The sequence below is a fragment of the Chiloscyllium plagiosum genome, chromosome 7 (genome assembly GCF_004010195.1).
Source record: "Chiloscyllium plagiosum isolate BGI_BamShark_2017 chromosome 7, ASM401019v2, whole genome shotgun sequence".
Lineage (NCBI taxonomy): Eukaryota > Metazoa > Chordata > Chondrichthyes > Orectolobiformes > Hemiscylliidae > Chiloscyllium > Chiloscyllium plagiosum.
Window position 1 is genome coordinate 12,292,141 of NC_057716.1, and position 27,985 is coordinate 12,320,125.

The window sequence follows — 27,985 nt, forward strand, 5'->3', positions numbered from 1 at the left end:
TGTATATGAGATGGTAATTTCAACACACTGTGTTCTGACTGGGTTCTCTGGGGCTAACTCAAACTGTGATCAGGTGATCACAGCAACCATTCTAGGCCAGTATTAGTCCCCTTTAAAATTCACTTCAATCCATTAAATTCTTCGGTATTAAACAAAGAAGAAGAGAATTAAATATTGATAGTCCATGTTTGCTATTATTGTAACAATTCAATGACCCAAACTCCATTGCTGTTTAGGGAAGGCAATTCCACACACTAAAACCATCTGTTTTCATTTTGGTAGTCACTTTTTTTCTACAGCTAGCCAATTTGCAAGATGTTGGGGTACTCAAAAGCTGGAAGAAAAAAGGAGTAAGGCTGACTCCCTATGAAAAATGTCTTTTATAGCATTATGTATTCATCAGGAGTCTTTTCTCCAAGTCCAATAATCTGACCATAACACCTCCCCCACTCCACTGCCCACCTCCACCAATCCTCCCCCCAACACTATTTGCCTTCCTCACCAACCTTCTGCTCCCAGCCCACCACCATCAGATCCTTATTGTGCTGCACTGCAATATGGATCTCATCATCACCATCCTTCTCCCTTCCTAACCTGGTAGCCTATGGTATTGTGAAGCAGATGAAATTGTGGAATAGATGCATTTTTGGATTCTAAAGGCATCAAGTGTATGTCAGGAGAAAGCAAGAATATGGCATTGAGATCGAGCCTCAGCCGTGATCACATTGGCAGTACAGGATTGAAGAGCCAAAAGACCTCCTCTTGTTCCTGGTTTCTTTAACTCTAGACGTCTCCAGTCTGTGGCTGAGGGCATCACAGAGAGAAGACAAAAATAATGGAGCACCGCAGTTAAATTCTGCAGTAATTTGAATTTCCTAACCTGACAACAACATCCCTGTCTGCCACACACAGCTCTCCTTCATGTTGAAGTCATGATGTTGGAGTGCTGTTCCTGCCCTGCTCAGAGAGAATCTGCAGATACTGAAACTCTTGCATAGGCCTCCCCTGCATCAATGGTGATCCTTGACAGATTTAGAAGAATTGAAATGTCACTCCTAAAGTATTTGTTCGACACAATATTCTGACTGAGATGTGGTATTACCTTTTGAGGAAAGATTGAACAGGTAGGGCTGACAACCACTGGAGTTCAGTAGAATGAATGCTGATTTTATTGAAACATAGAAGATCCTGAGGGGCTTGACAGAATTGATGCTGAAAGGATACTTCTCTTCATGGGAGAGACTAGACCTGGGAGAAGGAATTTAAAAATAAGGAAAAGGAGATGCTGATGAGTTCTTTCTGTACAGTATGGTGAATCTGCTGAACACTCTTGTCCAGAGAGCAGTGGAGGCAGAATAAGATTCTTTGTGAACAAATATATTTGGATATAGGCAGGAACGCAAAGTTGACACCTCAATTGAATCTGTCATCATCTTAAGAAATGGTGGAGAAAGCATGATGGACTGAATGGCCTACGCTTCCTAACTCGTTTTCTGGAAGTCTGATTGTTGTGCTGAATGGGGACTGGCAGCATCTCTGTTAGAACTGGGATGTGAAAGAGTTAGCACTGTGTCAATTAAAAAAAAGACATAAAATTTTATCAAGGTACAAATCACTGTGGGTTTGTGAGCATCAGGTCACACGAGAGTTAAATGTACTGTACGAAAATGCTAATGAGTTTGATTTGTTTTTTTGATTTGGTGGCTGATTAGGAAATGTTGACATAATCAGTTTAGAGAACTGTTTAAATGTAGGACCTCATTGTCGCTCCAGGCACAAAGACTTTAGTTGTCCATGGACAAAATGAATGTGATATTCCAACGCAACTTCCTGTTCATGAGGATACACAGTTTGAAGCTGTTCTCAAGGTAAAAAGACCACGTTTATTTTTGAGTAATTAATTTTTTTCTGGTGACTTAATATTTTAATATTATTATGTTTATATCACATAAATGTAAGGTTCTTAATATGTATATGCAATATAACGAACATCTGCTGTGTGTGTTTGACTTTTATAAGGGCACGCCTGTTGCTAAGATGTATTGTTGAAAGCATGTCTGTTAATATGTTTACTTCATCAACATAATATGTCTTTTATGTGTTGTTTCTAACTCTATAATCATTTACTTCTTTCAGACATGTATTTATACCAAAATTTATTAGTCATTCAGTTCTACTCTGTCAGATGTTTAAGAGCATCTTCTGTTTTTAATTTATGTTTCTGTGATTTATATCGGTCATAATCATATTTTTAAAAATCACAATTTCCACCTCTTGTGAATGTTAAGAGCCCTTCTGAAAGCCATTGTGTGGCCAAATACGATGTATGGCTGTGAATGCTGAGCCCCCAAGAGATAATGAGGCTTGACCAAGCACATTTGAAATGAAAGCAGTCAGTCCAAGAGGACAAACAATTGGGCTTTTGGGAGAGTGATCTTAAGAGGAACTTTCTTATGGCAATGATACTAGGAAAATTATATAATTTGATGCAAACAGGAAGGGAGGGTTTGGAGATTATTCCTGACATGACACCTGGAAAACATGCACAGGAAAGATCCGAGATGACATGGGCATGAAATGTTAAATTGTGCTCTGGCCTCTCTACCAGACAGGCGGTGGAGAATAGAATCAGTGAAGAACGATTGTTCATGGTGTGTTCAATTCTTGGAATAAGAATGAAAGGAAGACAAGACAAATGTTGAACAGATTATAGATCCAATAATAAAGGAAAATAGTGGCTATTGACCACTGCGCTATCAATCGTCAAGGCTTTCTGTCAACAGTATGAAATGCTAATAATTTAGCCAATTCTCTCTCTAAAATATTAATTATTGCATGTCACCTGGAATTTACAGAATGCATGCGTGTTTTTAATTAACAGCTTTGAGCATTCTAAAACAACATTTGCCAGCTAAAGTTTTAATTGTGTGTAGTATGCCATTATGATAAAGATGTCACAGGACTGAAGGAGGCATTTGCCCATCACACCTGTGCTGGCCTTTTTGCAAAAGTACTGTATTTATTCTTCCATGGGATGTGTGCATCACTGACATTCCCAGCAGTTTTCGCCCATCCCTAATTGCCCAGGAACAGAGTTGCTGAGCTGTTTCAGCAGACAGTTAAGAATCAATTATATCTCTTAGGTTTGGGAATCACATGCAGACCAGGTAAGGAAGGACAGTTTAACAAAAGGATCATTGTGAACCATGAGTCTTTATGGCAATCATCAGTAATTGTCATGGTCAACGTTACTGTAGCTTGCTATATAATTCCACATTTCATTGATTAAATATAAATTTGCCCAGCTGCTGTATTCACAAAGCAGAATTATCAATTCAGTAATATTACCACCACACTAACTCCTCAAATTACTCCCTGTCTTACCTATAGCCCTGCAATTTTGCCTTTTCGGATAATAATTCAATTTCAGAATCTTTTCTGCATGCTTTCTTTGTATTATTCCTGATATGTAGTGCCCAGAATTGGATACAATATGCTAGTTAAGCCAAACCAGTGTTTTATTTATAATGTCCTTGCTATGCCTTTGCTAACAAAGTTTAAGGTATTGCATTTTTAAATAACTGCTTTCTGAACATGCACTGTTGCATTTAATAATTGGTGCACATTTACACCCAAGCCCTCTACTCCTGTATCTGCTTTAGAGTAGTATCCTTTATTTTGCTTTGGCTCCTCATGATCTTCCTATCAAACTGAATAACTAGGTATGTTGGCTCAGTACTTAGCATATTGCCTCACAGCACCAGGAACATGGACTTGATTCCACCCTCGGGCAACATGTCTGTGTGGAATTTGCACATTCTCCCCATTTCTGCCTGGGTTTCTCCTGCAGGTGAGGTGGATTAGCCATGCTGAAATGTGCAGTGTCCAGGGATGTGCCATGGTGGATTAGCCATGGGAAATGCAGGGTTGCTGGGATAAGGTGGGTCTGGGTGAGATGGGGTATGGAGGGTTGATGTTGACTCGATGGGTTGAATGGCCTGCTTCCACACTGTAGAGATTCTATAATAATTAAACTCATTAAATTTACTGCTATTTCCTCAACCATTTAACTAACCATTTGAAGTTTAAAAACATGTAAGTGAGTATCCAGAAGATAAGAATACCTCTCCAATATATTTTTTGTTATTCATAACATAACTATGTTGGATGCCAGAAATACTCATTGTCTGTGGCATCTTGTAGAATCATTGAATAGCAGCACAGTGGCTCAGTGGTTAGCACTGCTGCCTCACAACGCCAGGGACTCTGGTTTGATTCCAGCCTCGGATAACTGTCTGTGTGGAGTTTGTACATTCTCCCCATGTCTGCGTGGGTTTCCTCCGGGTGCTCTGGTTTCCTCCCATAGTCCAAAGATGTGCAGGTCAGGTGAATTGGCCATGCTAAACTGCCCATAGTGTTAGGTGCATTAGTCAGAAGGAAATGGGTCTGAGTGGGTTACTCTTCGGAAGGTCAGTTGGGCCGAAGGGCCTGTTTCCACACTGTAGGGAATCTAATCTAATTTAAACAGCAGAGGCTACTTGGTCTGTCCTGGCTCTTTAAGAGTCATACAACATGGAAACAGACCCATCAGTCAAACCACGCCATGCTGACCAAGTTTCCCAAGCTAAACTAATCCCACTTGCCTACATTTGGCCCACATCCCTCTAAACCTTTCCCATTCATGAACCTATCCAGGTGTTATTTACATGTTGTAATTGTACCTGCATCTAACACTTCTTCTGGCAAATTTATTTCTCATACGAACCACCCTGTGTGAAAATATTGCCCTTTGCAAAGAAATTCAGCAGAACCCACGTTGTGTTTCCCTCATGTCTCTGTATTTGTTGCTACCTGAAACGTGTTATCTAATTCCTTTTAGAAGATTGCTATGTGTATTTGTGTCCATTTTGTATCCAACACTTATCAGGCAATGTATCCTAATCATAACCATTCATCGCACAAAGCATTTTCTCTCATTGACTCTGGTTACTTTGCCAATCAAAGAACAGGCTGATTTTTTTTTGCTACTGAGGCAGGTAGCTCAAGTTTGAAAAATTACCACGATTTCATGATATTCACGACAAAGCAATGACTGGCATGTGCCACTCGGGGCTGTCTAAAAGGACCTTAGGCTAACTGGGACACTGCGTTTACTGGGACTTCATCCAATTGTTTTGTCAGACATTAGCTCCCAGCTCTCACTTCTACCCACACATGGGAACACATTCCAATTCATGACCTTCACCAGCTATTCTCCTACCAGCACTTATGGCAAGTTAATGCCAACACGTGTCCTAACTCACCCTGACATTTTCCATGCTAATTCACCCAGTATTCATTATGGCCTGAGATGAAACAAAATAAAACTTTAAGCATCTAAATACACATTTCACTATACAAAAGCACTCATTCACAAAAGCCCATGCAATACATTAAAATATCATGATTTGGAGGTGGCAGTGTTGGACTGGGGTGTACAAAATTAAAAATCACACAACACCAGGATATAGTCCAACAGGTTTAATTGGAAGCACACTAGCTTTCGGAGCGCCTGATGAAGGAGTGGTGCTCCGAAAGCTAGTATGCTTCCAATTAAACCTGTTGGACTATAACCTGGTGTTGTGTGATTTTTAACTTAATCCCTTATCAAAACAAACAGTTGGATGCAAGACCTCACATCAAAGACAAGTAATCCTTTAATTACCTGTTTGAGCTGACAATCAAACTGTGAACTGACAACACAACCTAACCAAACAGTGATAGTGTTCAGTTGTGAAAAACAACCAAATATTAATAAAACTTCAGGTTATATCTGAAAACAGCTTTTGAAATATTGACATCAGATTTTTTTTTTAATCCAGACACAGACTGCCAGTTTTTATTTTGAATTTTTACAAGGAGGAGACATTAAAATTATTTGACAATTTAACTGACCATATCTACCTTCAAAAACATATAAGACCCTTCTATGATTTGTAAGTTCCACTGGGATAAGGCTGCACTCTTTTGTGTGTAGACTCAGCACTGAGTTCAGGTAGCCTTGTTGAGATTGAATTTCCCGTATGTGGGTGTCCCTTCTGGCCCCTATTTCTTTTGCCTGTCAAACTCTACCCCATGCCCAGCAAAATTAGGACCCATCAGATATGGGGTGAGGATCACAGTCCCACTTCCCATTTTTAAAGGCCGCTGGAATCTTGGTGAATCTTAGAAATCTGTCCCAACAAGTCAATTTTGAAGGAAGAACAGATTCCCTGAATGAATATTTCCACATTTAATCATGGGAACAAAAGTGCCAATGTTGAAACAACATTGAAGCAATATTTTTAGTTGAAGTGGCCGCACTATGAAACAAAATGTATCAGATCCTTCCTTGCCTCCATACTCAGTCCGTCCCCACCCCACAACCCCTTCACCAGGAGAGACCAGGGCAGCTGATAAAATTATTTAACTCTGAGCCAAAATTTCAGCTGAGGCTCAGAATACATCATTATGATAAGCAGGAATCCTACCTTGCCATGAAATGACCCAATTCTACAGCAGCAAAACATTTTAGCCAACTTGTCATTCAATCAAAAAAATTCTGGCATTAAAAAAAATCACAATTTTTAAAAGGTTTTTGAAATGTTAACTCACTGTCATTTCTCAGAGCATTCATTCGTTATTATCTTCATTGATACTGATCCTTGGCATAACAGAATCTGTCACCATTTTTGTGCAACTTAATTGCTTAATCAGATAAACTGTATCGTTATCAATTTTGGAAAGAGTAGTATATTGCTAGTGTTAAAATCTATTCTTTGGCCATTGCCTTTGTATTGCAGTATATTCGATATACGTCTGTGCTGTTGTATGTTTGTCACATAAATCAGACAAATTAACAAGATAACACATTCTGAACTTAGAAAGGATTCACTGTATTGTCTTTGCCTATGGTTTGTATAGGTTCCCATTCCTGAATTTGTTGCGTTATTTCTTTCTAGGAGTGCTTGGAATTTTTTAATATTCCTGAAGCTCAGTCAAACCACTACTTTTTGATGGATAAGCGTTGGAACCTGATACATTATGCAAAAGTAAGACACTGACATATTGTGCATCACAAATGTTAGATACCAAATTCTGCTTGAGGAAAGACATTGAAAAGAGAAGAACGACTCTCAAATTTTACAGATTGAATTGGCCAAACATTTATCATTGAAATAATATGTTTCCCACATGCTATAAGGTTTATCTGAAAAACGAACTATATGGGATACAAAGTCGATTTTGTGATATCAAAGACAAATTTGAGTAACTACATTTTATCACAGCTTTTTTGCTTTGCACTCATCAGGACAATTTTCAAGAAATGCCAACATAAAGGAAACATAACATTTATGCTGCCCAGGGAAAGAAAACTGATTGGTTGGCTATCAACATTGGTCAGAAACTGGACTGGACCAACCAGCTAAATACTGTGGCCATAGGACCAGTTCAGCAGCTATGGACCCTGCAACAAGTGACTTCTGACTCTCTTTAGCCTGTCTAAGAGATAAAAAAATAAAGAAGGTGCAGTGCAGCTGCAACAACACTCCAAAACTTGACACCTTCCAGGACACAGCAGCCCACCTGATTGGCACCACATCCATATTGTTCACTCCCTCCAACACTTGTGCTCAGTAGCAGCTGTGTATACATCACAGAAATTCAATAAGAACCCTTAAACTGTCCAAACCCATGACTGTCACTATCTAGAGGACAAGGGCAGCAGATATAAGGGGATACCACCACTTGCAAGTTCCCCTCCAAGTCACTGACCATCCTGACTTGGAAAGATAGCACCATTTCTTGAATGATAATGGATCAAAATCCTGGAATTCCCTCCCTAATAGCAGTGTGCAGTACATGAAATGGACTGCAGCAATTCAAAACATTTGTATACCATGCCCTTCTGAAAGGCAATTGGAGATGGGCAAAAATTGCTGGCCGAACCAGTGAGGCTCACATTCCCTGAATGAATATTAAAAAGTATACATTGATTAGTAGAGGCATTGCCTTGGAGAATGCTGTGCTAAGATAACTCGCGTAAATATGGGATATTCTCTGAGTAAATGGCTAAAATCTTCAACATACATTGTATATATAGTCACAGTATATGAAGATGTTCTGTACATTGTGGCTCAACTCTTTTACAGACGTACGTACGAGATATTTATCCATTTCGGCGATCAGTCTCACCACAGTTAAACCTTGTCCATATGCTTCCTGCAAAAGGGCAAGAACTGATCCAGAAACAGGTAAGGAAAAAGACATTTGAGATTTAACTTGCAATTCTTTGCACAGTTTGTCATGTTAAAGTATATTTGTGCAAAGGATGTGCTATTTATTTATTCACAGCTGTTGAAGGTGAGGAGTCTTTTAGGAGCCCCATGTGAAGAGGGCTGTTGTCTGTGATACCCCTTAGTACAAACAACTAGGACATGTCAGCAAGGTTTTCTTGCTGCAAATGATCCTGTTTACACCTTCTTCTTCACTGACAAAATACGATTGGAGAAGGGGGTGGTTGGATGGAAGAAGTGGTTGAATGTCCTCTTGATCTGTGCAACCAAATGGCCATTAATATTTCGTGATTATTCTGGTTTACTTTCTCTCTTGTAGTACAATAAAGATTGCAATTGATTAATTCTGAAGAATTTAATAGTCAGTGGTTCACTTTTGAGGTAATGCCACTGTAAAGGCTCCTTTTGGGGAAGTGATTTTTCAGTTGGGACATCTGTTAGCCTAGGTTGTTAGCACCCCTCTCTGCACATAATTCCGCAGGAAGGTCAGAAGAAAATGCAGGCAAATCAGAAAGAACCTTTAAAAATCCCTGCTGCCTGAGCATCTTCTGACACTGCACTGTTACTGCTGTTCCATCATGGTGCAGTCAATTATTTAAAAGCCTTTTAATTGCCATTTACTGCACAATTCTGTGTACTTGAAACAGAAGGTTTCTGGCAGCTCTGTGTCTTCACAAACTAGCTGACAGAGAAACAGCATTATCAGCTTCTCTTGAGCGTGGTCTTTCAATGTTTTGAGAACTCTAATCCCCCCGAGTGGCCTTTCCAGTTACTGGTTCTTGTAATAAATTAAAACATAGTATGTATCACACACATGGCTACTGATGCCAAATCAGGCACATTTACAAGGAATGTGGAGCCAGTATGGTCCTAATGGTTCTCTTTTTGGTAGTTTTTCTTTGATTCGGTGATCCACACCACATTCGAAGAATAATGGTTTTACCAAGCTGGATTCTGAAAGTGCATATTAATCTCTCAAGATCATAAACTTATTTTCTAATATAGGTCTTTACTCGGAAACTGGAGGAGCTCGGTCGGGTAATGTTTCTGATGTCACTTACGCAGCACATACCTTCCGCACACAAGCAATCCCATGTATCCTTGTTGCAAGAGGATCTTCTCAGGCTTCCATCATTTCCTCGAAATGCAGTTGATGCAGAATTTTCACTGTTCGCTGATCCTCAAGGTAACGTAACTTTTCACGAGATGCTGAAACTTTGAACTGAATGCTTTCAAGCAAACACATAACAGAGTGAATTTGTGTGGGATTGGATAAGGGCACTGCGCCTTATCCTAAACCAGCCTCTGAAACTTTTCTCACACGTGGCCTAAAAACACTCAACAGTTGCTGGTTGTAACAATGAACTACCTTGTCTGGGGAAATTATTACTTAAACAAATTACGTCAATCTCAATGAGTTTACCCAAACTGATAGTGCTGGTTGAAATATGTTGGTTAGACATCCATGCCTGTGGTATGATTTTGGGTCACCAGTCTCAGTATGAGGCTCACCCAGTATTGACCTTCAGCAGATACCATCAACCACCCAATGAGTGTCGCGATCACAGTCTGTGGATACCAGTGGCCCAGGTTATTTCTGTAAGAACACACAATGTGGTTAAAATTGGATTCAGAGCCCTATGACCCAGCTTGTATTTTAAAGGAAATCAGCAACTCCTTCAGACAACAAAATGCTTTCAAAATATCACTGCCCTCTTGTTGGTGTTAAGAAAGCAGGAAGGCACTAAGCCCCCATTTTGAAGTGATTTACCCTGGTGATGAAAGTGAAAATTGGCACAGTTGTACCAGAGGGTGATGCAAGTCCACAGCACTATATTTTCAAATCTCAGGCTCCCATGTTAATGCTGCATACTCCAAAGTATGTTTGTACCATATGGATTATGTTGCGTTAATGTGGAGCATATTTTGATTTTTCAGTCCATCATCTTTTTCCCAGGCAAGAATTGACATCTCTTCAGAGGTTTGGCTTTTACAAATATGAGGAAATGATGGTTTATATTTGCAGCACCCAAACATTATATTAGAGAGAAAGAAGTGCAATCCTTTGCACAGTTGGGGCAGAATTTTGGATTCCACTCAGAAGGTGGGGGGGGGGGGGGGGCGCAGAGATGGAAAGCCTGGAAATTGGGGAGAATAGCAGTCATGATGCCGACACATTCATGTCGCAAAGCAGTTTTTGGGTCTGTGCGGAATGGGAGGGGGAGTGAGTGGTAGGTGGTATAATGCCCAATTATGTAGCCTGTTACCGCCACTCAGGAGAACTGAGCAGACATTTTGCTGACCTCCAAATCCGGGAGCAAAGCACATCCAGGGGATGGAAGCAGTAGACAGTGGGTGAGAGATCAGTACTCCATTCTACTTCACAACTAACAGTGCTTTTGTGTGCTGTAGCTGATAGACATCAATGGAGGGATTCTATGATCCAGCCTATCATCATTGTGAATTTCAGATTTTTACTTTCTCATCAAAGGGTGTCCTATGTTTAAGCACCTCCCTTTCTTTCATCCTCAAAGATCCCTGTTATTTTAAAGTTTAAGATTCATTCTCATTTTATCTCATTCAGAGGCTGAGGGTGTGGGACCCCCCTGGACCAAATCTCACTCTGCGATTCCAGCCCTGGCTTTCGCTACCTCTCGTATGTCTATAATCCCAGTATGGGACCCGCAAAATTGCAAGACACAAAATAGTCACCCTGCATCAGCTAGGAATGGTCCTGATCTCATTGTAGGGCTTAATGCTTTTTACGGTATTGCCTGATATGTTTAACCAACCTGTTCAAATGTGTTATTGTATATCTCTGGAGAAATTGTATATGGACCTTTGGTTCAGAGGTAGGGACACAACCATAAGAGCTCACAGCTATTTGTACTAGTTGCCATTTGTGCACTCAATGCTTTTGTTCATCAATATTTCAGAAGGTTAAGATAAAATAATCTTCAGGATGAGGTGCCAGACATTAAGGTGAAATCTTTTATCATTTTGTCAGGTAAAGAATTATTTGGACTGGATACCCTTCACAAGAGTATGTGGATCAAACTATTGGAGGAGATGTTTTTGGGTATGCCCAGCGAATTTCCCTGGGGAGATGAGATTATGCTCTTCCTGAACGTCTTTAATGGGGCTTTAATCCTTCATCCCGAAGATAGTGCGTTGCTTCGTCAATATGCTGCTACAGCTATCAATACTGCAGTGCACTTCAACCATCTTTTTTCTCTGAGTGGCTATCAGTGGATCCTTCCTTCCATGCTTCAGGTAAGTTTATTTTGACAAGTACTAAGTGGCTTACTAGAGTCAATAGTTATTTGCAATTATTTTACTTGTGGTTGAAAATATGTCGTGAAAGTAAAATGTCTTCACAGCCATGTCGCGTTCCTTTCTTAAAAATACTTCCAATCTTTCACTTGTGGTTTGAGATCCAGATTTCATTTGGAAGTCCAGTCTAACCCGATGAGACTTAAGCTCTGAGTTTAGATGTGTACATCTGGTATTGGTGTGGATCCAGATCCCCAATACTTTTTCTCTGGCCATCCAACAATTTAAACATGGTGGGAAAATGATGTGGGATTGATCAGTTTTGCTCTTAGCATTTGTTGCAGCAGTGTGGAACTTTAATCATATTTCAATTCAGCAGGGTTATCACCTGGCTTAAAACACATGTGGAACACCTGCCTGTTGAGGAAGCTGCCTGACTGTCATTTCCATTGAATATCCTGAAATTTTTTTTTATAAACAGTCAGTGGGTTCACAATGCTAGTTTTATACTTGGGCTGCAAACTGAATACTCACTCCATATTATTTCACCCCTCCCACTGATCCTCTAGTGGATTTAACGAGAGGCTGGAGACATCAACAATCACTTACTTTTACTTAATGTATTTAACATACAAAAACATCTTAAAGTGCAATAAAAAGGGCATCCAGTCAATGTAGAAGACTTTAGGCTTAGAGTGAAGTAAACAAAAACTTTGTGAAAGAAGTGAGGTTTAAGCAGGATGTACAGAGTAAGGGGCAGAGCAGATTACAGAGTTTTTGCAGAGCACACGGCCTAGATGATATGAGGTGTGCCGGTGAGAGGGAGAAGGAAGTGACTTACATAAAAAGTTAGGGTGTGAAGAAACTTTACTGATAAAGATATTAAAAATCCTTTTGATCTGAAACTCCTTATATGTTATGTTTGCACTGTTGCTTTGTTTAAGCAGTGGAGGAAGTCTGTTTGTAGATGGGCTTATTTACAAAGTGAGATTCAGCTGGTAGTTGGGTTTGTGGAGTTGTGACAAGTTGTGGCTGAGATCAGCCTGACAACAACTAACGGAATTATTCAGCTACCGTGGAACCACTAGGGTCGCAAGTGATACTGGCAGTAGCCTTTGGAAACAGGAATGTGGTGTACCTTTTCTGTCCAACAAATTACCTAAAGCTTGAAGAAAGCTAATTTATTGACTGTCATCGCTTGCTGTAATCTGTAGCTTTTGCCCAGTAATCAAGAGACTTTGCAGTCAATGTGCCTGTCACGCACTGCCTCCTGTGAACAAGTGGAAACAGCCCTGTGCAGTGGGGTCATTGAACCGCTTTCCCAGTTATTCTTCTGCTTTGCCATTATCACCAATGCTTTTTGTCCGTGTGTATGTGTAGAAACGTTTTATAGGGTTGAGACTTTTATTAGTGAAGTTGTACATTCTCCGTTCTTTACCTGTGGTGAGAATTTATTTTTAACAAGTTCTTCGTGTCCCTTGGTTTGGTTTTAAGTACAGATATTTGATCCGTGCTTTCTATTAATTTGTTTTGGAGGAACCAGTGTTGGACTGAGGTAGACAAAGTCAAAAATCACACAACACCCAGTTGTAGTCCAACAGACTTATTTGGAAGCACTAGCTTTCAAAGTACTTTGTGACATCTACCTGACGAAGGAATAGCGATCCAAAAGCTAGTGCTTCCAAATAAACCTGTTGAACTATAACCTGGTGTTGTGTGATTTTTAACTTCTATTAATTTGAGTCTGAGAGGCAGGTAAATTGGGAAAAAAAACTTAAACTTTGATAATGGGGTTTGATCTGTGTGTAGTGCAGTGAGGAATAACATCAGTAAGTCCAACATTTGCTGCCATCCCTAATTACTCTTGATGGGGTAGCTCACAGTGCTATTTCAAACAGCAGTTTAGAGTCAACCATGTTGCTGTGGGTCTGAAGTCACACGTAGGCCAGACCAGGCAGTGACCTATAGGACATTAATAAACCAGATGGGTTTTTATAACAATTGATAGTTTCATGGCCACCATTCTTGAGACTAGCTTTCAATTCCAGGTTTATTAATCTAATTTGAATTCCACAAGTTGCCATGGTGGAATTGTTGTACATATCACTAGACCAATAGTTTGGATCTCTGGATCACTAGTCCAGCAACATTACCATAACACTTCCATTTCCCACTAAAGATGATTACAGATCTCAAATTAATTCAAGGGCATGAAAATATTTAAACACAAAGGTAAGAATGTTAAATGTGAAATCCTTGTGAACAGGAGCTTATGTTGGTTCGCAAGGAAAAGCTGATGCATAAGAGGGAGTTGATGTGGGTAAGGATCTGTACAGAGAGTTTCGTATGATCAGGAGTTCAGAGGACAGATTGGAAATGATTAACCAAGTAAATGTTGGAATAGTTCTGTCTGGAGGTGGTTAAAAAAAATTGAGCATGTGCTTCAGGGAATGTTGGTGTGGGAGTGATAAGGTAGTAATGCAGCAATATTCTGAAGATTGAAGGAAGTTGTTTTTATCATTGACAGGATATTGGGTACTAAGTACACCTTGAGATCATTATGGGTGCCCGATTTATACTCTCACTGGATATGGGCATCGCACCTAGTCTGGGTCTAGGAGATTGTCTGTGTGGTATGATTCAGTGAGTGCAACTGTTGCCTTATTAATCTGTGTGATAACTCTCCTAATTTTAGCATAGGGCACAGATGTTAGCAGGATGCAAGTTCAGCCAGTCAGGAGTGCCTTTGTCATTTCCAGTTCTCGGCTGATAGTGGGTGGTGTGTCTGGTTTCATTCCTTTCTCACCTTACAGCAACTTGTTCCAGTGGCTTGCTCAGTCATTTCAGAGTCAACCACATTGTTTTTTGCAGGCACATGTAGACCGACCAATATGGTCATTTTTATTGCTAAATCTAACTTTAATTGTAGCTTTCAGATAATTGAATTTAAATTCTTCAAAATGCTGAACCCATAAATGCTGGAGATGGGCCAAGAGAAAAGCAAAAGGGAAATTGGGAACTGGTAATGTCACTGGACTAGTGATCCAGAGATCCAAACTATTGGTCTAGTCATATGTATGAAAATCCCACCATGGCAACTGGTGAAACGAGTCTCAAGCATCATGGCCATGAAACTATCAATTGTTGTAAAAAAATCCTAATGGTTTATTAATTTCCTTTAGGTCACTGTCTGGTCTGACCAACATGTGATTTCAGACCCACAACAACATGGTTGACTCTGAACTTCTGTTTGAAATGGCACTGTGAGCCTCCCACTCGAGCAATTAAGGATGGGCAGCAAATATTGGATTTACTAGTGTTATTCCTCACTGCATTACACACCAGAGATCAAGTCCCATTATCAAAGTTTACGTTTTTTTTCCCCAGTTTATCCACTTTTCAGACTCAAATTAATGGAAAACGTGGACCAGGTTTCTGTGCATAAGAACAAATCAGGCTTAAGAAGAACTTGCTATAAATAAATAGGCAAAATAAACATCCGAATGCAAGCAGTATTATATGATAGACATTAGTGTCAACAAAAAGGAATTAATGCTGCTGACTGTGTTGAATTGATTAACTAAATGACTGAGTAAATATAAAGGTGGCACAGGTAGAAGCTGATTACCAAATTGTTTATAAACTCTAACCACAAGGAAATGTGTCTTAAGTTCTATTTCACCATCAAGCTTGGGTCTATGTTGACATTGCCTATGGTTGCAAAGGCGAAGTTCAGAAAGTAAGGGATTTTTTTTAAGATAGAATATTGGAATTTGAGTTACTTTTAAGAGCAATGGATGAAACAAGCCAAATGTCTGTTATTTCCCACTGATGTGCTATGAAGCTGAGCCTTTTGGCCAAAGGCAAAATGAAATACATATATAAAAATGGGTTACAATCTCAGCAAAGGGAAAATAAGGTATGGTCTTGGCACTTTTGCTTCCTGCCTGAAGCAAGATCAGGTGTAAAGTATTTTCAGAGCTTGGAGGCTCAGGAATTTGACAAGGAGTAATGTTTGGATAATCTACTAACATTTGTCACAATTGCTAAGAAAATCTGTTAAATGCACACAAGGCATGCTCATACTTTGATAAACTTAGAAAGCTACCAAAGATTCTATTGAAGAATATAAAACAGAATTTAATAGACTATAATCAATCTTATAAAATCTTACTTTTAAATCCTGATCTCAGTAATTACATGTAAACTGTTGGACTAATCTGAAGTGTTGAACATGGAAAGATTCCAATCTAACTTGAGTTAGATTGACAGAAAGTAGCACACTTTGAAACAAATTCCCAAAGCCTTAACAAAACATTCTACGAAAAATTCACTCCCAGCAAATTTCTTGGCTCCAAAAGTGTGTCCAATAGTTACACAAAGAATGCAGGAGTCAATGGCAGTGCTAATGTGAGACCAGCGCAGCAGGTCAGGCAGCATCAAAGGAGCAGGAGAATCGACGTTTCGGGCATAAGCCCTTTTTCAGGAATGAGGAGGGTGTGCCAAGCAGGCTAACATAAAAGGTAGGGAGGAGGGACTTGGGGGAGGGGCGAGGAGGCCAAGGACCTGCATGTCCTTGGCGGAGTGGGAGGGGTCCTTGGTCCTTGGCCTCCTCCATCGCCAGACCATGGCAACACGACGCCTGGAGGAAGAGCTCTTCCACCTAGGAACCCTCCAACCACAAGGGATGAATGCAGATTTCTCCAGCTTCCTCATTTCCCCTCCCCCCACCTTTTCTCAGTCCAAACCCTTGGACCCAGCACCACCTTCTTGACCTGCAATCTTCTTCCTGACCTCTCCGGCCTATCACCCTCACCTTAACCTCCTTCCACCTATTGCATTCCCAATGCCCCTCCCCCAAGTCCCTCCTCCCTACCTTTCATGTTAGCCTGCTTGGCACACCCTCCTCATTCCTGAAGAAGGGCTTATACCCGAAATGTCGATTCTCCTGCTCCTTGGATGCTGCCTGACCTGCTGCGCTTTTCCAGCAACACATTTTTCAGCTCTGATCTCCAGCATCTACGGTCCTCATTTTCTCCTAATGTGAGACCACCCAGACATAGACTGAAGATGTCAATACAAAAGGAGAATCATAGCTCAGAACATTAAGAACTGAGATAAATTAGGCAATTATAACAATAGAAATTATGCAACTGTAGTAGAATGAACCTCAAATGGCTAACCTACTTATGGCTAACACGTACTTCAAATGAAACTCAAAATACCATGTGAAATTTTTTTTGAGTCAGACTTGAGTTGCTAGATCTGTTTGAATCTGTCCCATTTGGCCTATGGAGTGTGACAACACAATGGATGATACTCCCAATGTGATTTTGTCTCCACAAGGACTGTGCAGCAGTCACTCTTACTGATATTGTCATGGACAGAAGTATCTACAGCCAACAGGTTGTTGAGGACGAGGTCATGTATGCATTTCCCTCTTGTTAATTCCCTCACCACCTGCTGAAGACTCAGTCTGGCTGCTATGTCCTTCAGGACCTGATCAGCTCGATCAGTAGTGCTGCTGCTGAGCCATTCTTTGTAGTGGACATTGAATAAAACAGAAGACTATGCAAACTTTGGGAATAACATTGGGACTGCAATATTAATGCTAAATTATAATAAGCAAATAAAGCATTTTGCCAAACTATTCCTTCGGTCTTTATGTTCTTTGTTGATACCTGTAGAACTAGGCCAAGTCACCTTCAGCTGTTTCAACCACAAAATCCTTATTTTCATCATAAGATTGCTGATCATGGCACAATGTTCAGTGCCATTTGCAATTCTTGAGTTAATGAAGGAGTCCTGCCCCTGCATGCAGCAAGATATGGCCAGTTTTCAGGCATGGGCTGGAGTAGCATTAACATTTCATTGCCTTTCAGCTGTACTTACTTCAATTTGTTTGACACAATCAGCACAGTATATTCAACAAAAACTCATCAGTTTGTTCCCAAGACTAAATAATGACAGAATTTATTTTCTTCTTGTTCTTTGGTTTCAGGCTCTGTGCTGTGTCCGAGGTACATAAGATACTAATAATTAATGACATGGTCATTTCTTACAAAGACAATAACGTCGGTACTCTAATGTCTCAATGGCTCAGTTGGAAGCACTAACGAGATAGTCATGAGTTCAAGTCCTGCTCCAGAGATTTGAGCACAAGGATTTATATCGTTAATTCAGTGCTGCTTTTGGAGATATTCTCATTCAGAAGTCATATTAACCCAAGACCCTTTTTGTGCTTTCATGTGAAGTTAATGCATAAATTTGTCAAACATTCTACATTTTGTTTCCAAACAAACCCCTGTTTTGACACTGCTCTAAGTGAAATGGCTGTACACTCATTAATTCTCTTTGTAAGCTCTCATTCTAGCAAGACAACCCACTAATGGACAACAGTAAATGTATGCTTCAAGTAACAATATTAGGCAAAAAAAAAATCAGTAGGCATTCAACTCAGGTGATTGGATAAAAATGATCCTCTTAGTCCCCTGAAGAGGTGCAGAGGTATAATCCGAGTTCTGCAGTCAATATTTATCCCTCAGTCAACATCACTTAAAAATGATTATATTGCCAGTATTTCATTGCTGTTGTGGAAGGTTCCAGTGTACAGATTGACTGCTGTTCTTCCTTACTGCAAGAGTGACTACAAATTTAATGAGTGTCATAACTCAAACATTCTTTGGAGCATTTTGAGGTCCTGCAATGCAGTACATAAATGCATTTCTCTCCTTAGAGAGAAACAATGTAAAGAGTATAACTTCCCAACTGAAATCATGCATGCAAATTGAATCTTACGATACTATACATATACTATATATGTTCATCATGGGCTATATAAAGTATGTGCTTTTTGCTTGTATTCACATTGTTTTAAAATATTCCCTCCCACAGGTCTATGCTGATTATGAAAGCAATCCATTGCTACGCCAAGCAATTGAATTTTCTTGTCGACAGTTTTATATTTTGCATCGAAAGCCTTTTATTCTCCAATTGTTTGCGAGTGCAGCACCCTTACTGGAGTTCTCAGTAAGTAGATAAGATTCACCTTGTGTTCCATCTCTCTCCAATTGGCTCCACATATTAATTCAAATCTGTCTTTAAGTATTGCACAATTATAGTGGGCAAGGCTGTTGGATGACAGTAAGGAATAAGAGTAGGCCACCAGGCCCTTCAAAGCCTGCTCCCCCACTCAATAAGGTCAAGGCTGATCTGAAATATTTAATGATACAGCATCCGCCACCTTTTGAGGAAGGGATATCTAACAATATAATCCAGATCATTTGTCATCAAAGTATTCTATCCAGCTAATGTATAATTTTGATGCTAAAATACAATGGGCCAGATTTTCCAGGGTGTGGCAACCTCTTGTGGCACAGTGGTAGTGTCCCTACCCCTGAATGGGAGGTCTGGGTTCAAGTCCCACCTGCTCTAATGCTATGTGCGGAGGAACCTCGGTTATCCGGCAATCGATTATCCGAATTTCGGATTATCCGGCAAGATTGCAAGGTCCCGATGCTTGGCTAACCAGCATTCAATTAACTGAAGGAAATACTCCCCACCGTGACCTTAAGATAATCGAGGTTCCTCTGTAACATCTCTAAACAGGTAGATTAGGGAAAAATAGGTTAACATTTTTTTAAAAAGCTGATTAGATGGGCCCTCTTGTGGCACAATGGTAGTGTCCCTAACCCGGGGACCTGAAGGCATGGGTTCAAATCCCACTTGCTCCAGAGTGTATAAGAACAAGTTGATTAAAAACATAAGTTAATAAAAGAAAATTAGTGATGGAAGGAAAAATTGTATCAAAGAAAACTAGCATTTGGTTTTTGTACTTAGGATGTTACAACGAGTGGATCGGCCAAAGGTGTGTCTTCTCAATGTCTGTTTGACCTTTTGGTGTCTTTGGAGGGTGATACACAAGATACGTTGGATGTACTGGAATTAGTGAAAGCTGAGAAACCACTCAAATCTCTTGGTAACCTTACTGAAATTTATTACAATAATGTTTTATGCAGTGGAGGTATGTTGCAGTGCACAGTGACATTATATGATTAGTATTGAGAATAATCCCATTTAATGAACTGTGGTGTTTATAAGAATTTAATATATTGCAATCCTTTTTTCTGAAGGGAAAGTATATATCCAAAAAACAAATCTGATCCAAGTACTTTTCTCATCAGCATTAAAATTAATTGTGATATCATGCAAACTAACAATGCATTCAGATTATTAGAGTGTAACAAACTCTTAGATTAAATTTATTTAATTGATTTTACTTATTGCCAGCATTTATTCTCAGATTCCCCTTTCACTAAGTATTGTTACTTTCTTGATTCTCTGTTCCTTAGCTTCTCATTAGCTGCTAAAACTGTACTTACTACATTTTAATTCCAAAAGCAAAGATTTAATTGCAGTCAGGCAATTCCTGCTTGATATCCTGAAAAGTAGTTTTTGTGCAGGTTTATTACTTCAGATTGATCCAAAGTTTGATGCTTGATGCTTCAAAACTGGCAAACTATTTACCCAATGATTTTTCATACACAAAGTGAGGGGTGGGGAATATGTGTCAGGTCGTGGCATCCCATTGAAGGTAATGGAAATGGTGCGTTACAATCCATTGGATGAGGAGACTGATGGGGAGGTAAGTGAGGGCCAGAGGGACCCTATTGTTGTTGTGGGAGGGGAGGGAAGGGATGAAGGCCAAGGTATGGGAGATTGGTTGACCACAGAAGCGAGTCAAACAGTCAGGGCCGGCAGGGACAAGGTAGGACTAATAAATTAAACTACATATATTTCAATGCAAGGTGCCTAACAGGGAAGGCAAATGAACTCAGAGCATGGTTAGGGACATGGGACTGGGATATCATAGCAATTACAAAAACATGGCTCAAGGATTGGCAGGACAGGCAGCTTAATGTTCCAGGATACAAATGCTATAGGAAGGATAGAAAGGGAGGCAAGGGATACAAATGCTATAGGAAGGATAGAAAGGGAGGCAAGAGAGGGAGAGGGGGTGGCATTTTTGATAAGGGATAGCATTACAGCTGTGATAAAGGAGGATATTCCCAGAACTACATCCAGGGAAGTTACTTGGGTGGAACTGAGAAATAAGAAAGGGATGATCACCTTATTGGGATTGTATTAGAGACTCCCTAATAGTCAGAGGGAAATTGAGAAACAAACTTGTAAGGAGATCTCAGCTATCTGTAAGAATAATAGAGTGGTTATGGTAGGGGATTTTAACTTTCCGAACATAGACTGGGACTGCCACAGTGTTAAGGGGTTAGGTGGAGAGGAATTTGTTAAGTGTGTACAAGAAAGTTTTCTGATTCAGTATGTGGATGTACCTACTAGAGAAGGTACAAAACTTGACCTACTGTTGAGAAATAAGGCAGAGCAGGTGACTGAGGTGTCAGTGGGGTAACACTTTGGGGCCAGCGACCATAATTCTATTAGATTTAAAATAGTAATGGGAAAAGATAGACCAGATCTAAAAGTTGAAGGTCTAAATTGGAGAAAGGTCAATTTTGATAGTATTAGGCAAGAACATTTAAAAGCTGATTGTGTGCAGATGTTCACAGATAAAGGGACAGCTGGAAAATGGGAAGCCTTCAGAAATGAGATAACGAGAATCCAGAGAAAGTATATTCTTGTTAGGGTGAAAGGAAAGGCTGGTAGGTATAGGGAATGCTGGATAACTAAAGATCAGCAAGGCGGCCTTTGTGTGGAGCCGCAGAAAATGGGGGCGATGCTAAATGAGTATTTTGCATCAGTATTTACTGTGGAAAAGGATATGGAAGATATAGAAAGTAACGAAATAGATGGTGACACCTTGCAAAATGTCCATATTATAGAGGAGGAAATGCTGGATGTCTTGAAACGCATAAAAGTGGATAAACCCCCAGAAGCTGATCACCCTAGAACTCTGTGGGAAGCTAGAGAAGTGATTGCTGGGCCTCTTGCTGAGATTTTGTATCATCGATAGTCACAGGTGAGGTGCCGGAAGACTGGAGGTTGGCTAACGTGGTGCCACTGTTTAAGAAGGGTGGTAAGGACAACCCAGGGAACTATAGACCAGTGAGCCTGACGTCAGTGGTAGGCAAGTTGTTGGAGGGAATCCTGAGGGACAGGTTGCACATGTATTTGGAAAGGCAAGAACTGATTAGGGATAGTCAACACAGCTTTGTGCATGGGAAATCATGTCTCACAAACTTGATTGAGTTTTTTGATGAAGTAACAAAGAGGATTGATGAGGGCAGAGTGGTAGAAGTGAGCTATATGGACTTCAGTAAGGCATTCGACAAAGTTCCCCATGGGAGACTGGTTAGCAAGGTTAGATCTCATGGAATACAGGGAGAACTAGCCATTTGGATACAGAACTGGCTCAAAGGTAGAAGACAGAGGGTGGTGGTGGAGGGTTGTTTTTCAGACTGGAGGCCCGTGACCAGTAGAGTGCCACAAGGATTGGTGCTGGGTCCTCATTTGGATGCGAGCATAAGAGGTACAGTTAGTAAGTTTGCAGATGACACCAAAATTGGAGGTGTAGTGGACAGCAAAGAAGGTTACCTCAGATTACAACATGATCTTGATCAGATGGGCCAATGGGCTGAGAAGTGGCAGGTGGAGTTTAATTTAGATAAAGATAGTGAAGAAGGTGTTTGGTATGCTTTCCTTTATTGGTCAGAGTATTGAGTACAGGAGTTGGGAGGTCATGTTGTGGCAGTACAGGACATCGGTTATGCCACTATTGGAATATTGTGAGCAATTCTGGTCTCCTTCCTATCGGAAAGATGTTGTGATACTTGAAAGGGTTCAGAAAAGGTTTACAAGGATGTTGCCAGATTTGGAGGATTTGAGCAATGGGGAGAGGCTGAACAGGCTGGGGCTGTTTTCCCTGGAGTGTCGGAGGCTGAGGGGTGACCTTAGAGAGGTTTACAAAATTATGATGGGCATCGATCGGATAAATAGACAAAGTCTTTTCCCTGGGGTTGGGGAGTCCAAACGAGAGGGCATAGGTTTAGGGTGAGAGGGGAAAGATATCAAAGGGACCTAAGTGGCAACTTTTTCACGTAGAGGGTGATACGTGTATGGAATGCTGCCAGAGGAAGTGGTGGAGGCTGGTACAATTGCAACATTTAAAAGGCATTTGGATGGGTATGTGAATAGGAAGGGTTTGGGGGGATATGGGCTGGGTCTGGCAGGTGGGACTAGATTGGGTTGGGACATCTGGTTGCATGGACAGGTTGGACTGAAGGGTCTGTTTCCATGCTGTACATATCTATGACTCTATGACCTCTAAGAGCCCTGTTAACCACGGCAGCAGGGAATCCTCAGTTGAGGAAAAAAGCTGGACATTTCTGAGGACCCTTATAGAATGTGGCATTGAGATAACAGATGCGATGAAGACGGAGAAACTGAGAGAGTGGGATGGAGTCCTTACAGGAAGCAAGGTGTGAGGATGTAAGGTCAAGGTAACAGTGAGGTTCTGTGGGTTTGCAGTGTGTATCAGTGGCCTTTTATGCTTTTATGAAACAACTAATGAGACAATGTCTCAATTAATAAAACACACTTACACTTTCTTAACCACCTTATTGACCTGTCCTGCTACCTTTGTATGGACGTACGTTCCAAGGTCCCAATATTGTTCTACAGTACTCTGAAACCTCCTATTTTTGTCTTTTTTTTATCCTTTGCTGCTGCACTCTCGGAAATGCATTGCCTGGGCCAACTGCACAGACCCTTACATCTAAAGTTTTCATTCTGACTATCAACCACACAGCCAATTTTCATATCTGCAAACTTCTTTATCATATGTTCTACATTAGGGTCTAAAGCATTAATGTAGACTACTAAAAGCAAGGGACAAAGTCCTGAGCCTTGCAGAGTCCAACTGTTAATATCCTTCAAGTCAAGAAATGCACGTAATCACAAATTACCATTTACATCTTGCCCCAATGTAGCAATCCCATATGTCTGCTACCCTTGTTTTAGTAAGTATAGGTCAGGTGATTCAAAGATGCAGTTGAAGGATTCTTTGCAAACAGATTAAGTGCATTGTGTCAATGGTGCACACTGTTGACAATGTGTACTGCTGGTGGAGAAGTAGATTTTTGGGGTGGTAAGTGGGTTTGCCAATTAAGCATGCTGCCTTGTCCTGGATGGTGTTGAGCCAAGTAGTCCATCAGACCTCTGACATGTGCCTTGTAAATGGTGGACAGGATCTGAGCAATTGGAGTGAGTTAATCACCACAGAGTTACTGACCTACTTTGACATTTGTAAGGACATTTTTTCATTTTAATTTCTGGTAATTAGTGATTGTTCTAGAATAAAACAGGAGTTTTTTTTATCATTTTCAAATCACTAGTCAATTAAAATATTGCTGAGCAAAATTAGTAAAATTCTAAGTTTCCAGGCTTACTTAAATGACAATTAAATCATGTAAAATGAGCACCAGTGTAGCAAACTTGACTTAAACAATATTTTTTTTCATGTTCTTCTAGATTTCTGCTATGGAAATGAAGATCTTGCCTTCTCTATCAGTGAAGCTATAAAGCTATGTGTTACTGTAGTTGCATACGCACCGGAATCACTTAGAAGGTACAGGAATGTTACTTCAGACATAAATTTAGAAATAATGTTTCTTTCATAAATACCTTCACATTATGTGAATTATATCGCCAGAAAGCAAAGCTCGTACTAAAAATTGAAGAAATATGAAATTGAAATTGAAGCATATAACACTCAAGTAAGTTATACATTTGTCAGACTGAGCCGAAAAGGAGAAATTACACAGACGTGTAGGATTAGTGATGAATTGTGAACTCATTATTTCGTGCAATAAAACAAAACAAAATTAAGTGTTCAGTAAACTGTGGCATGGATTATGCGGGAAAATATCCTGATATCTGATAATCTGTCATTATTCATACACAAATCTGCCTGCAGTTATGGTGAGGGCGTGACACCTCATGAACTGGCCGATTTGCATTGCTCAACCATATGCTAAATACTCTCACTTCACGTTCCTGAGACCATTCTGAAGTTGCTGCATCTGCACATTAATGACCTTTGAAACATGCAGCAGAAACCTGAATCTAGTAACTATCTGCCTATGCATTGCCAAATATGCTGACTTACCCAGAAGGTGAGCAATTATAAGACTTCCATTCCTTTAGGTTCTGATTTATTCTGGGAGATTTTTTAAATTGCCAATCTCCTTCCTGTCCCATTTTTCTTTCTCAGTCAAACAGAGTGATAGTGAGGGTTGGATAATTTCTCCTTCTGTACTAATGGTGTTTAATGTTTAATTCGCCCACCCTAATCCATCCTCCCCCTGACGCCACAATTTTCATGAAGGGCTTATGCCCGAAACGTCGATTCTCCTGTTCCTTGGATGCTGCCTGACCTGCTGCGCTTTTCCAGCAACACATTTTCAGCTCTGATCTCCAGCATCTGCAGCCCTCACTTTCGCCACAATTTTCATTGCCAGGTCAAGAGCATGGATACGGGACATTCTCCAGCCATGTGAACTTGGCATGGGAAAACCTCGCCTGGAAAGTTTGGATATTCATACTGGGGTGATGGGACACCAGAGGAGGTGGGCTGGGTGATCCCAGAAAAACAGCAGAGAGGCTTCTGGTTCCTGCCCGTGTACTGACATTATGTTGCGTAAAATGAATAGAACCAAGACATCACTCTAGCCCTGATTCCTGAGGTCACCTCACCTCTTTCATACATTCATGCCTATCCATGGTGATCGAAGCTACCTCATAACCTCTAAACCACCTATGCTTGTTTACATCTCCCTATGTCCTCTCCGACCTCCACAGCCCTTAACCCACCATCCACAGTCCTTCCTACCTTCTCATCCACACCGTGACTCCGGTCCAGCAACCAATTTGTCCCTTATAAGCCCTATGCTCCTCTACCAATCTCCCATCTTACCAACTTATGGCAACCCATGCTGTTCCCCCAGCCACTCTCTTCCATCACACTTCCTTGTCAATTCGCCTAAAATCCACTTAGCACATGTTTCAGGAATCATACTGATATAAAATAAGTTTATTTGTCTACCAGTGATGTCACTATTTAAATGATTCATTCATTGATGTGAAATAACTCAATACATTGAAAATGCTTCAATTAATCTCTAATGAAATCAAAACTTTGTGCTTTATGTTCTTGACAACTTTACGGATTTATGTATTTTTTTTAGACGAAGTAATGAATACTTTTAACAATGCCAAAACCTACTGGACCCTTCATTCTGTCAGCAATGTGTTTCAGGACCATTTCTGCAGAGGTCATAGGGTCATAGAGATGTACAGCATGGAAACAGACACTTCGGTCCAACTCGTCCATGCCGACCAGATATTCCAGCCCAATCTAGTCCCATCTGCTAGCACCTGGCCCATATCCCTCCAAACCTGTTCATATACCCATCGAGATGCCTTTTAAATGTTGCAATTGTACTCTGGCAGCTCATCCCATACATGTTCCACCCTCTGAATGAAAAAGTTGCCTCTTGGGTCTCTTTTATATCTTTCCCCTCTCACACTAATCTTGATTGAGTTTTTTGATGAAGAAACAAAGAGGATTAATGAGGGCAGAGTGGTAGAAGTGAACTATATGGACTTCAGTAAGGCATTCGACAAAGTTCCCCATGGGAGACTGGTTAGCAAGGTTAGATCTCATGAAATACAGGGAGAACTGGCCATTTGGATACAGAACTGGCTCAAAGATAGAAGACAGAGGGTGGTGGTGGAGTGTTGTTTTTCAGACTGGAGGTCTGTGACCAGTGGAGTGCCACAAGGATCAGTGCTCGGTCCACTATTTTATATAAAAGATTTGAATGTGAGCATAAGAGGTATAGTTAGTAAGTTTGCAGATGACACCAAAATTGGAGGTGTAGTGGACAGCAAACAAGATTACATCAGATTACAACAGGATCTTGATCAGATGGGCCAATGGGCTGAGAATTGGCAGATGGAGTTTAATTCAGATAAATGTGAGGTGCTGCATTTTGGGAAAGCAAATCGTAGCAGGACTTATACACTTAATGGTAAGGTCCTAGGGAGTGTTGCTGAACAAAGAGACTTTGGAGTGCAGGTCCATAGCTCCTTGAGAGTGGAGTCGCAGGTAGATACGATAGTGAAGAAGGTGTTTGGTATGTTTTCTTTATTGGTCAGAGTATTGACTACAGGAGTTGGGAGGTCATGTTGTGGCTGTACAGGTCATTGGTTAGGCCACTATGACTATCCAAAATAAATTCACTATATAACAGGTGTTCTGACTTGGTCTGCTCCTTGTTCTCCACGTTCCAGACAGTGTGGATTACAAAACAGAACTTAGATGGGGGGGCAGCTGATTATTTAAATAGTCAGCTGTCTCCACAAGCCACGCAACGATATAAGCTAACCTGTCACCAAACTTGTCCCCACAAAAATCAGAAATTACTCTTTCTGGGGTGGGACTTCCAAATTTGTGATTTTCACAAATTTCACTCTGACAGAAAGGTTTGAGATTTTCCAGCTTTCCTCTCTTTATTTCACCATGCATGAATTTCATTGATATTCACTGTTTATCTCATTGCTTACCAAACACCCAGATACCCTGCCACACTCATTGTTACTTTCAGCTTCCACTTTCAGCACTTTACTTGCCAAACCACCTTAAAGTGTACATCTTAAAACTGGAATAAGACAGAAGATGGCTATAAGATGTCGATTGCAGTAAAACTTTAACCCTTGCCTTAAATAATTCCTGTCATTCAACAATATTAAGTTGAATGCTTTAATGAATTTCAACCTGGCAAACATGTAATTTTGTTAGTAATGAGAAAGAAATTTCATATGAAAGACCATACCATTGCCACACTGACAAAGGCATTGATAAGATTCAGGTTAATTTTATTATTTCATACTCAACACAAGTGTAGTGTTATTAAATGTAAAGTAATAAATTATGTTAAATCAAAGAGAATTGAAGGAATGCTAATAAAAACATAGATCTTCTGGGCAGCATGTTTTGTTCAAATGGATTACAAAAGACTTTCCAAGTACAGTATTTCAAGAACTGAATGATCAGAATTTAAAGTGATGAGCAATGTGTACTGACAGAGCCAACCAGAATAGTGGCCAGTTATATTGCTGAGAACTTCTGTAAGTGTTGCCTGGTTTTGAAGCTCTAATATGGAAGATGGCAGAAGTAACATTGCTTGCATTGGACCCCTGCTCACTTTTGTGCCTGTTCAATTTACCATTGCTAATTCCAGCAAACAGCAGCTGATTATAAATAGGGGGCATGGAAATGCAATGTTAATAATGTGATGAACACTTAGATTTTTTTCATTTATATTCAGTATGAATCAGGTGGTAATCACTCCTGGATAGCT

At 40.3% G+C, this 27,985-nt stretch overlaps 1 protein-coding gene across 1 annotated transcript in view; it reads left to right on the forward strand.

The window, feature by feature from the left end:
• The window catches only part of LOC122551900 (protein unc-80 homolog), a 284,010-nt gene that overhangs the window by 200,255 nt on the left and 55,770 nt on the right, over window positions 1–27,985 (forward strand). The window contains exons 41-48 of the mRNA XM_043694468.1: window positions 1,774–1,868; window positions 6,981–7,070; window positions 8,172–8,273; window positions 9,321–9,501; window positions 11,323–11,588; window positions 18,483–18,617; window positions 19,428–19,566; window positions 24,093–24,189. Of these exons, the coding sequence (XP_043550403.1) occupies window positions 1,774–1,868; window positions 6,981–7,070; window positions 8,172–8,273; window positions 9,321–9,501; window positions 11,323–11,588; window positions 18,483–18,617; window positions 19,428–19,566; window positions 24,093–24,189 (1,105 nt within the window). The remainder of the gene's footprint in view (window positions 1–1,773; window positions 1,869–6,980; window positions 7,071–8,171; window positions 8,274–9,320; window positions 9,502–11,322; window positions 11,589–18,482; window positions 18,618–19,427; window positions 19,567–24,092; window positions 24,190–27,985) is intronic.